At 34.7% G+C, this 12,944-nt stretch overlaps 1 protein-coding gene across 1 annotated transcript in view; it reads right to left on the bottom strand.

Moving 5' to 3' along the window:
- Nucleotides 1-12,944, bottom strand: part of ACOX1 (acyl-CoA oxidase 1) — a 129,827-nt gene that overhangs the window by 84,391 nt on the left and 32,492 nt on the right. The window contains exons 5-6 of the mRNA XM_090406739.1: nt 9,451-9,570; nt 3,819-3,934 (exon numbers count right to left, since the gene is read on the bottom strand). Coding sequence (XP_090262865.1) covers nt 3,819-3,934; nt 9,451-9,570 — 236 coding nt within the window. The remainder of the gene's footprint in view (nt 1-3,818; nt 3,935-9,450; nt 9,571-12,944) is intronic.

The raw sequence follows: 12,944 nt of genomic DNA, 5'->3' as shown, positions 1-12,944 counted from the left end.
AGAAATATACAGTGAATGTGTTTCAGATATTATGGAATTCGGTTGAAGAGAATTAGCATTTAAACTCAACTGTTCATTACGTATCTCAAGTCTTGTAAATTACTGGTAATTTTTGCTTGAAATAATGGGAAAGAAGTTGAAGCTATTTGGGTTGATGAATTTGACGATGAACACAAGGAAACTGCTCTCAATGCCAAAAGAAGTGATAGAGAATAGGCGCTTCTTTGTAAGTTACACCATTTTCAGTTTTTTTTCTGAAAATCCCTGCATATATCTCGCACCATAATTTTTAGCTTTAATTTTTTGGGGAAAAGTACAAGTTATATTCGAGTAAATACCATAATTTTTTTAGCTTTCAAATTCTTAAGTATGGATCATTGGTTAAATACTGGATTTATAAAACGCACAAAAGAGAACAATATAGCAAATACAAGCAACCATAAGCAACAAGAAAGCATTGATACTGTAACTGGATCAAATGAAATTGATAAAGGTGTGTCATCTAACATCTCTAGAGAACCAACCAGGAAGAAGATGAAAAATCTTCGTAAGTATGACATGAATTACTTGAAATGTGGATTTTCATAGACAGGAAATGAAGAGGAACTGATTCCAAATTTTGTTCTATTAAAAATAAATCATATTTTTTGTTTACATGAACATATAAAATGAAATAGACATTTACAATAAAATATACTTTATTTATTTATTATTTTGGTAAGGGGGTACTTGGTAATAATGAAAATTTAAGAAGGGGTACACAGATATCTGAAGTTTGAGAAACACTGCCTTAATGCATAGCTTTATACAGGTCTACAAGGAGATGCACTTTGCATGATGGGAGATACTGAGACAAGGTGTGATGAGGGCTTGGTTCACCTTTACTACGAGTTGACTCAGTCTTGAACAACTTCAGGCACAAACTTTGTTTGCCTACACTTGGGTAAAGGATTAAACTAAATTTATTATAATTTAACCAAGTGGAAAATAAACTTCCAACTAAGAAATTTAAAATTTTATATTTAGTCTTTTTTTACTGGAAAAAAAAAAAAGGATGGATGGATGTTCCCAAAGTGGAATACAGAACACAACCAAAAAAAAAGTAGACTTCCAATACTTAGGTTCAAATATAAATAATACCGTAAATGACATATTAAGAAAATATAAAGCTCTCAATCAACACAGGAATCTAAGAAATATATTGAAATTGCCCATCATTACCTTGGAAACAAAAATTAGGCTGCTTTAAATCAACCTATCAGGCTATCTTCTTATATTGCAGAGAAACATGAAACGTTTCAACCCAAAAAGCAATAAAAGCCATTAATAGCTTTAATATGACCTGCTTAAGAGTGTTACTTGGTTACTCTTGTAACAATCAAGTTTCAATTTCAATCAAGGATTTTTGGTTTGCCTCTTCTAAAATAGTGGAATTATGAATATTTTAGAAGAGGCAAACCAAAAATACTTGATTGAAACCCAATGCAGACGTGAACTTGATTGGCTTGAACATCAACTGAGACACCCCCTTCTCCATAATTTGATATTTTACTTTTATACACCCCCTCAAATGACAAAGATGGAGAGGAAGACCAACTAAACAATTCTGGTACTATATTAACCACCTTATCAGCACAGATACTATCTCTCTCTCACCCCACAAGAAATAACTCAACTGGCTCAAAACAGAGATGCCTGGAAAACCTACATATAATACTTTAATAACTTTTTATAACTTTTTCTTATTCCTATTTATTTAGTTCGTTTCCCGATTTACAAATTGTAAATAAACCATGATGATGAACAACCAACTAGATAGCATATCCTCTCCCACCAATGAGTTGCGAGTTTGAAACTAACAATAGGCACGGATGTTTGGAATTATTAGGTGAGAGATGAATTTCTTCGTCTGAAAATACTAGCATTGGAGGAAAAGATAGACTAGTATGGCAATTTAGATTTACATCATGATAGCATTTACATAATTTTATTATAATTTTCTTTAATATAATTACTCAAAAGTGCACCTATGATCTTTAACTAGCTCTGCTAACGATAACAGTGTACAACATATCTTTCCTATGTAGGAAAGTGGAGTCATTTTCAAAATACACGTGTATTCAGTAACTGAAACACCTCATCTTCTGAATTAGTTCAGATAAAATGTGCACATACTGTGTGTGTGTGTATACATACACACACACACACACACAGTATCATATCTGGATGGGTGTCTAAGTGCACAGAAAAACAATGAAAAGTTCACAGAATAATATTCTTAAATATGGTATCCTATTTCCCTAAACCATCCTATTTCAGTTTTGTAAATATTAATATTCCATCAACAAAACCTGCAGTACCCAAGTAAGAAAGAATATTTATACCTTTTTAAGATGAAACAGAAATTAGGAAACTAACTGATCAATAAAATATTACTTTCTGAAAAATGTTATGAAAATCTAATTAAAATCTAAATAAATAACACATAGACCTTGTTCTTAATCTTTCCCTCTTTTACCTTTATGATGCCGAGGGTTTCTATTCCTTATATGAGAATAAGTGGTTGGCCCTACGCCTCTCTATGTATCCTATGTCTGTACAAGCATTATGTTCTCAAGGCCGGTTTGCCTGCTTGTGGGAGGAAAAACCTCAGATAAACCCTGCAGTCCATGCTCAAGACAGACTAACTTGGCTATGCCTGAGAAAGATCCTCATGTCAGTGACAGGAATCAAACCAAGGACACTCCTTTCCCAGGTATACGGTAGAGAAGCACATAATCACTCTGTCTTCAATCAAACTATCAATCAACCTCCTCTGCCTTCAATTCCAATCTTCAAGCCATCCTCCAATGGGGTTCAAATAGATACATAATAAAATTATATTTTGTGAAATTTATCTTGCACTGCATTTACTTTTCATATATGTACCAATGCAATATCATACGGTACCAATGCAATATCATTTCAATTTTCTAGTGAATAACATTTTCAGCAAATTCAAATTTTTTCTGTGATCAATAGCTCGCATGATGAATTGTCCGTGAATTGATAGCAGAGCTAATCTCAAGTGGTATGGTGACTTAAACAAAATGGGAGAGGAAAGATTAGCAAAACAAGTGTTCTCTGCCAGGTTGACAGGAGAAAAACCCAGAGGAAGACCAAGATATAGGTGGATTGATATGGTAAAAAGTGCCTTAGAAGATAGAAACATAAGATAGAAACATGGAGTCTCGACAAGTAACAGATTGATTTGGAGGAAAATTGTAGATAGGAAGTTAGTAATGATATAAATTTTTCATGTAGTACTATCATATCCTATACACTCCTTGAGAGTACATGTCAGGAATTTGATGATGACGATGATGAACATCAGATATTTCAATTTTGCCTACAATCACTTACTTTATTCTTTAGCTGCATACAGCTAATGCATGCCATGTGATTTTATTTTATTGATTAGCATGAATGTCTAATGGTTTTTATCATTTAGTCAACTTTGTTATTTTTGTATTTACATTTTTGATGTTTAAGCCCTGAAGAAGCCAACAATCTTATTAGTCATTAAATATAATTCAATGACTAATAAGTTTTGTAACAACAGGAACTAATAAGTTCCTGTTGTTACTGAATGTTTTAGTTGTAAAACTTTTTCTATTTAGTCTTTAAAAAAGACTTTTAAACTTTTGTTTTTAGAAAAACAAAAGAAAAATATGCTAATAAAAATTGATTGTACTGAAATGACTCATTATTTTCACTGATTAATGAAAAATTCTGTCTTTCTGCTCACTCACTGCTGAAAGGAAACTATTTCATCATACCTGAGCATTCTTCATAAGCATATTCTCTCTTGGAATGCAGACTTTATCTAATTTAAGAAATCCATTATCTGAGGAACGAAAGCCCATTTTGGGGCCAATTTCTCCTACTGTTATGCCTAAAATTATTAAAATTAAATTCATTAATGAATTAGTTAAATCTGATCAAATTGATAAAGAAAGAGTTAATACATACATAAAAATATTCATATCAGTATGACAAAAAAAAAAAAAAAAAAAGGCATTTTTATACTGTAATACAAAGGAAGCATGATTTGGTATAGTGGCATATGGCCATCCCTACAGATGTTACATTGGTGGATGTGATTTTGGGATCAAATTTCAAATCCCATCTCAGAATGGGAGGAACTTTATATCAAGAAGAAAAGATTAACTATTTTATCATAGCAAAATATAGTTGATAACATCCAAATTACTTGGGTCACAAATTGGTAATAGTATTATGATATTACATGTTAGGTTTAAATGCTGGGGTGCTTAAGGGTCAAAGCTGTATAACTGAGAGAAGACCTCCACATAGCCTTTAAAGGAATGCAGAGAACCGACCAAGGCTTCTGGCCTAATGTGCAATCCTCACCTTCTCGTGGTGCACCCAGTTAGGTATCTACCTGGATACTGAACGAATGAGGATGGGCTGGCAATTTGGGATTTAGCCGACCAAATTGTATTCCTATTGGTTAAACCAAAATACAAAATGATGGTACAACATGACAAAATTTCATGCCAGCTGGGGCATGGCCCAATTAAACAAGTCCCCCCATTGTTTACGCCAGGGAACCAGGGCGAACAGCGAAAAGTCTGCTACTGGAACAAATCTGAAAACACACCCCAACTCAACATCACCAGAGTTAAAGATCGGTACTATCAACATAAGAAGCTTGAATGGCAAAGAAATGGAGCTAGCGGAGGAATTAGATAAGTACCAGATCGACATAATAGGAGTGACTGAAACAAAAAAGACAAAAACTGGTGAGATCTTTTTGAGCAATAAATACAAGATGTTATATTCAGGCAATGACAATCAAGGAAAAGAAGGAGTAGCCATAGTATTCAACACAAAATATGAGGCTCATCTTCTTGAATGGCAGGCAGTCTCAAGTAGAGTGATTTGGGCAATTATCAGAATGGGGAACTGGATAATGAGACTTATTTGTGCCTATTGTCCCACGGAAGGTTCTATTAAGATAGAAGTGGAGGAATTTTTTGAGGCTCTAGAGAAAGCTACTGACACAATGAAAAAGGAAAAGTTGGTCACTGTTGGGGATCTAAATAGCAGAGTAGGAAGTGATTGTCAGACATACAAAAATGTTATTGGAAAATTTGGAGAAAAGAGCAAAGCTAATAATAATGGCAAATACCTATTGGATTTCTGCTAAGGACATGAACTGGTTATTACTAACACCATGTTCCAACATAAAAATGTGCACAAATTCACATGGAGAGAAGAGGCAAGGAATAAGAAAAGTCTCATTGACTATGTTATTGTTGATAGTGATGTTTTCTCCCTGGTGCAGGACACCAGAGTGTACAGAAGATTTGAAATCGGAAGTGATCACTATTTAGTCTTGAGCAGGTTAAAACTGAATTTCATATTGAAAAGAATGACATGAAAGAAAATTTTAAAGCAAATAAACGTTGAGCAGCTCTCAGATGTGAACTGTAGACTAAAATACACAAAGATTATTGAAGAAAAAATGAAAGGGTTTGAGAACAAAAACCAAACCTTGGAGATTCAGTGGCAAACCTTAAAGAAAACCCTGATTGATTCAGCCAGAGAAGCATGTGGTGAGGTTGTCTGCAAGGATAGAAAAATTAGAACTCCATGGTGGATACAGGAAGTTAAACAGGCAGTGAAGGAAAAGAAGAAAGCACATCAAAAGTTCCTAGCAAATAAGTGAACTTGTGCTCTTAGAGACTACAGAGACAAATGTAAGAAAGCTAAACACTGTGCAAAACTAGCTAAACAAAAGTCATGGGAGGACTTTGGCAAGAACATAGAAAATAAATATCAAGAAGGTGGCAAAATATTCTGGAGGTTGTTGAAGAAGCTTAGGAATGGAGGAAAGAGTGCTGTAAAAGGAGTTAGAGATGATAAAGGTGACATGAAAACGGGAGAAAAAGATATCCATGAAGTATGGAGTAATTACTTTGAAAATTTGCTAAATGAAACAAGCAGTGATGACAGCACTGATAAAAAACAATGGCCAGGCATGCAGTCAGGAATACATATACAAACTTGAAGTAGAAAAAGCCATCAAAGGCTTGAAATGTGGAAAGGCAGCAGGAGTAGATGATATTCGACAAGAAATGCTGAAATATGGTGGTATAAAAGTCTTACAGTGGCTGCACTACATAGTTAAAAATGCCTGGGCAGAGGGACGAATTCCAGACGATTGGAGTAGAGCTCTCATAGTACCCATATATAAAAAGGGAAATAAAACTGAATGTGAGAATTACAGAGGTATATCCCTACTGAGTGTTCCTGGTAAGATATATGCAAGTATACTTGCGAAACGGTTGAGAAGAATTGTGGAAGAAAAGCTTGGTGAAGAACAAGCTGGATTCAGGTCAAATAGAGGCTGTCAAGATCAGATCTTCACTTTAAGACAAATAGTGGAGAAATCATGGGAATATAACAAAGATCTGTATTTAAGTTTTGTCGATTTGGAAAAGGCATATGACAAGGTGCCAAGAGAGAAGCTATTCAATATGCTACAGTTATATGGTGTCAATAGGGCATTATGTCAAGCAATACTTAGTCTTTATTTGAGTTGTAAGTCAGCAGTTAGAATTGAAGGAAGTACAGGAAGATTGTTTAATGTTAAATCTGGTGTGAGACAAGGATGTACATTATCCCCTCTGTTATTCATTATCTATATGGATCATATTATGAAGAAAAGTAGTATTAAAAATGATATCAGAATTGGAGATGTTAATGTCAGCTCTTTGCTTTATGCGGATGATGTTATACTTCTAAATAAATCCGCTACAAGTCTGCAAGATTCTCTGATTAAATTGAATAACTGTTGTAATAGATATGGTATGAAGGTCAGCAATAAAAAGACAATGAAAATAGGCAGAATCACTGAAAATGTCAACTGTATTGTGAATGGAGAACCTGTGGAGCAAGTAAAACATTTCAGCTACTTAGGCACGATTTTTACTGAAGATGGTAAATTAAATATAGAAATAGACAACAGAATCAACAAAGCTGGTATGGTGGGAAGTCAATTGAATAAATTCATATGGAATAAGAGAGAAATTAGTCGGAACACTAAATTAGCTGTATACAAGACAGTGTTCAAGCCAGTTTTAACTTATGGATCTGAGAGCTGGGTCAGAAGTAAAACACTTGACCAAAGACTAGAGATCGCAGATATGAGAGTCCTGAGAAAGATTATATGTGTGAACAGATGGCATCAATGGCAATATCATATTAAAAACGAGCATATTAGGAAAGAACTTGACATTGTCAGCATCCAGGAATGCATTAGCAGAGCTAATCTCAGGTGGTATGGTCACTTAAACAGAATGGGCAAAGAAAGATTAGTAAAACAAGTGTTCTCTGCCAGGTTGGTAGCAAAACGACCCAGAGGAAGACCAAGATATAGGTGGATTGATACGGTACAAAGTGCCTTAGACGATAGAAATATAAGATCTGATAATGTTGGAGTCTTGACAAGTAACAGACTGATTTGGAGGAAAATTGTAGATAGGAAGTTAGTAATGATGTAATTTTTTTCATGTAGTACTATCATATCCTGTACACCCCCTTGAGAGTACATGTCAGGAATTTGATGATGATGATGATGATTGACACCATACAATTGCATTTTGAATAGCTTTTCTTTTGCCACCTCATCATATACCTTTTCCAGATCTAAATTTCATGCTTTTCATATAACACATATAGGCTAGTGAAGTTAGTGTTGCCAATGGATGAAAAGTTACAATGAAAGGGAAAAAAAAAATGGATTTGAATGGAGTTGTAAGATTTAGAATATGCAGATGAGGAGAGAAATATATAAATATATATGGTGGAGAAGCAAAATGAAGACATCAAGATTATTAAATTGACACATACAAACAAACAAAACAAAAAAATTGAAATTAGTCACATGAAGTAAAAGCCCAGTTCTCTTCCTTGAAGTGCTCATGGCAGAGCAAAACAGAATATTGTTTGGTTAGAGCAGAAGCTTAGGGAGCATACAAATCTTTAAGATAAAATCAGAATAATTTTTATACTTGACTACTGTTTGTAGCATAAATGTGGGTAGATACCAATGAATTCAGAGATTAACAAACTATTACTGATATCAAATTCAGTCATAATAGTGAAAATCAGTAATATTTGTAAATCTCCCCAACTTTTTTTGAAGATTGGTCTACATTCCTCTGTACTCTCAGAAATATATTATTCAGGAATCACCGTTGAGTCCAAAACTAAAAGTTGCAAGAAACTTATCAATAACTGCCAGCATAGTTGGCCAAATAGTTAGCATACCCACTCTCCAACCAACTGGCTGCATGTTCAAATTTGCTGAGTGTAGATATTTGCAGTTGTCTTTATAGGAGATGAATTCTATTGCTGGTGCAAGACCAATGTCCCACTTACAAGAGGCCTGAAGTAGTTTGAGGTTCCCCATTTGGTCTTTGGGGGATGGGTTTCTAGATAATGTAAAAAATAAACAAACGAAAAATTTATGAAATTAATAAAAAATAGAAGAATCCATAACCCACTCAAGGTACTAATGTACTATAGGTTTACAACTTTTTGTGGGTTAGTCACAAGCTTTCCTAAAATCCATTCATACCACCAAGCAATCCATATTTTTTCATCACCTGCTACAAGAAAAATTACTTGTTCTAGAACATCTTTGCTAATCAAGCACTTGTTCTGCTCAATCTATGAATATCCATCCCCAACACTGCATATTCTACTCCTGCTTGTCAGTGTATTAAAAAAAACCACTTATACATTCTTCTATAAAATTTCTTTAAACCTATTATCATATCCTATCTTTTCTACTTCTTTATTAAACTCTGTAACCCATATTTTCTCTATCTTTATTCTATCTTTACAGCATAGTCCTGATGAGATACTGACTATTACCAGCCTCTTTACACTGCTTCCTCGATGCCTACAAAACCAAAGTGACAATCTTATCACAGTAATCCAGATGCAGGAACTTTTATCTTTTTCACCATCTCAATAAATCTCTGCACTGCCTTTACTACTTCTACATTATGTTCTCTAATCTTTAATCCTTTGTTTGCTATCACTCTTTAAATCCATTCCATTCATTAACTTAAGTCAATATGAAATACTGAAATGGCATTTCTTCAAATATGCTACATGATTCCATATCACTCACTATGACCTATTGCCCTATATACTTATACGTTGCATGAAGTTCAAAAATGTACATAATTTCCACCTGATCAAATGGAAATCATGTGCATTTTCAAAAAGAGAATTGTCCATGTGTGGAAAAGCTTAATTAAACAAGGTTAATCTAAGTCGCATGATAAAACAAAATTATCAAACCAAATGAATTCTTCTGTTTTTGATTATATAAAATATAAAGCACAATATCAAATGAATGTAACTTACCTTTTAGAGGCTGATGGTCTTCCATGCTGCGAATTTGAACCATAAAGGGATGAATACCATAACATTTGCCTTTAGTATAAAGTTGAGCAAGTACAATAGCATGATTGGCTGTTTTCCCCACTGAAAAATTCAGATTTAGAATAAGAGTGATAGTTTAGAATAAAGGATATTATTCTGATTCTGATTGTGTATTAAGAAAACCTATTGTGTACACATGTAAACAATTTTTATCTTTTTCAAGGAACAGAAAAATTAAGAAATGAATGATACTGAAACCATATTGTCAATATCATAATCTGGCAAAAAGATTTAGGATAAAAATATTTTCTACAAACTGGTATGACTATGAATTTATGATATTCAGAACAAAAATGTTAAATTAAGTGAAATTGGTTTTAATTAAAACTCAAGTAGAGGGAAAGGCATTTATTCAAGTTCATGGTATTTTGCTGGATAGCAATATAAGGCTTAGCATCCAAAAATATAGTATATATATATATATATATATATATATATATATATATATATTCAAAATTAACATCTTACATTTATTTTTCTACTCAGTGGGGTTGCAATTAAAGTACAATATCTGACCATACACTTTCCAGTTCACACAATAAATTAGTAATCTCCAGATGATTACTAGATGACAGGTTAGTAACTTAGTTGCTAGATTTACCAAGTAACCAGCTGTTCAGTTCAGTTAGCTGTTACAACTTAAGTTGTAAAACAAGGATGTGCGCTATTTCCACTATTATTCATCATTTCATCATTTATGTAGATCACATTATGAAATGTGATCTACATAATGAAATGATACCAAAACTGATATCAGAATTGTAGAACATTAACCTCAGCTCTTTGCTTTAAGCAGATGCTATACTCCTAAACAAATCCAGTATCAATCTGCAGAATTTTTTTAATTTAAAGTTTCAACTAATTCATAACTCCTGTTATTCAATTTATTTATTTTTATATGTTGCTCCCACCCACGAAAGGCTATTTGTAAACCTATAACACATTTTTGTACTGTGGATGGGAAAGAGATTTTTTCTTTAATCAATTTTATATATATATATATATATATATATATTTTTTTTTTTTTTTCTATTTTTCATTTATTATTTTACATAATCCAGAAACCCTGCTCTAAAGACCAAACATGGAACTTTTTCAAGCTACTTCAGGCCTCCAATAAGGGATGGCGATGATCTCACACCAGGCAATGACATTCACCTCCCCAACCTAAAATCAGGAATCCATTTAGTTAGTTATATAATGAGAATGCAGATGATATGATAAATTTGGCATATCAGCTGCATTCTCAAATGGAGAATCTATAGAACATCACTGACCTGGTCAGTGTAATTAGCTGACCAGGTTAGCATATCCACTTTCTAACCCAAAGGCTACTGGTTTGAATCCTGCTGCGGGCATGGATGTTTGTGATTGTCTTTAGATGGGAGATGAATGTCATCATCCAGTGTGAGACCACTGCCCTAATTATTGGAGGCTTGAAGTGGCTTGATAAGGTTCCATGTTTGGTCTCTGGAGCAGAGTGTCTAGACTATGTAAAAAATAAATAAAAAATACAAAAAACATACAAAGTTGATAAAAAAAATATCCTTAGCCACACCAAGGTACAAAATGTACTATAGATTTACAAATAACCTTTCATGGGTGAGAGCAACATAAAAAAAAACTGCTCTCTAACCAACAGGCTGCAGGTTAGAACAACACCATTAGTTGTTCGTGATTGCCTTTAGGTAGGAAATGAACAGTGCCTGGTGTGAGACCACTGCTCCACTTACCAGAGGCCTGAAGCTGCATGAAAAAGTTCCATACTGACAGCAAGGCTTCTAAGACTTGGTAAAAATTAAGAAAAATATAAAAAATATATAAAATTAATAAAAATTGAAAATAAAATCTGTGCTAAACACAGATTTGTAATACAGCCTTTTTTCATGCGAGGGGAACAACACACACACAACTTTGGCTGTTCAGGTACAATTTTTAATGTAGACAGCAAATTAAACATAGATAACAGAATAAGCAAAGTTAGTATGGTAGTGGGGGGGGGGGGAAATCAGGCAATTAAGTGAGGTGAAAGTAGATGAGATGATTGGGATGGTAGGCACAAGTGACTTGAGAGGAAGTGTGAATTGGGTGGGGAGAGACAGAGAGATAGTGTGATGCCATCCGCACAGTTAGCCTAGTGGCTGTGTACTTCGCAACCCTATGCCTGGGGAAGGAGTGTCCTAGGTTCGATTCCCGTTGCCGACGTGAGGAGCTTAAGGATCTTCCTCAGCCATAGCCAAGTTAGTCGGTCTTGGGCGTGGACAGCAGGGTTTTTCCCCCCAGTTTATCTGGGGTTTTTCATCCTGCAAGCAGGCAAACCGGTCCTGTGAACACACACATGGATCTACAGCCATAAATACTTAACCACCCCATGAGGGGGGGTTAACTCACCCCAATAGGGACGGGGGAGAAAAAGGGAGGAAACCATACAAATAAATAAATAAAAGTGTGATGCCCAGATATGATAACAGAGAGTCACTAATAAATAGTATGATAGCCAGAATGTGTCAATTGGTCTAACGTTTAGCCCAACAATATTCTCCCCCCCATCATACAATGACTTTGTATGATAGGGGTGGCTCTTTTGCATCATCACCGACAGAAAAAAAACAATCTCCTGGTTTTACACTTTGCCTCCAATGCATGCATAACTGACAATGGTAAATGCTCACCTACCATTCCAGATGCCCAATATACAATGTTCTCTATGTCCTTTTGCTAGAAAGACATCAGAGAAATATTGTCCATATTAGACACAAAAAAAGTATCCATGGCCCTGATGGTATTCCTCTAATTGTCCTGAAGGTTTGTGCACCAGAACTGACTCCTATCCTATGTCGCTTGGATATACTCTTATTCCACTGGTATCTATCACTATCACTCAACCAGCCTGATATATCTGACATATATTTCACCCATCCCCAAGGGCAACAAATCACTGCCATATCTCACTTACTCACCCCAGTCCTATCTAAAGTAATGGAGAGAACCATCAATTCCCAACTCCTACACTACCTCAAAGTCACCCAGCTAAGAAACGACAACCAGTATGGATTCCATTGCTGCTGATCAACAGCAAACAACTCACATATCACCCATCTCTGGATAAATGCCATGGAGAAGTTTGGTGAATCTAAAATCAGTTGCACTTGATATCTCCAGAGCTTTTAACTAGAACAAAGGCTTACTAAACAAATGTCCCTCATTTTGTCTGCCTCTGGACTTCAGCAGTTGGATTGCCAGCTTTCTGTCTGGATGCACACTATGTGTGATGGCAGATGTTCCTTATCCTCTCACCATTCAACTAATATCAGGGTTCCACAAGGTTCTGTTCTCTCACCAACCCTCTTCCTTCTACATATCAATGACCTACTTCAGTTGACCTCCAACCCAATAGTTTTGCAGATGATAACACT

Source organism: Typopeltis vanoorti, chromosome 17 (assembly GCF_054136105.1).
Source record: "Typopeltis vanoorti isolate ZY-2024b chromosome 17, IOZ_Tvanoo_1.0, whole genome shotgun sequence".
NCBI classification, from domain to species: Eukaryota; Metazoa; Arthropoda; class Arachnida; order Uropygi; family Thelyphonidae; genus Typopeltis; species Typopeltis vanoorti.
Note: the sequence above shows the minus strand (reverse complement) of the source record. Positions and strands in the feature narration are given on the sequence as shown.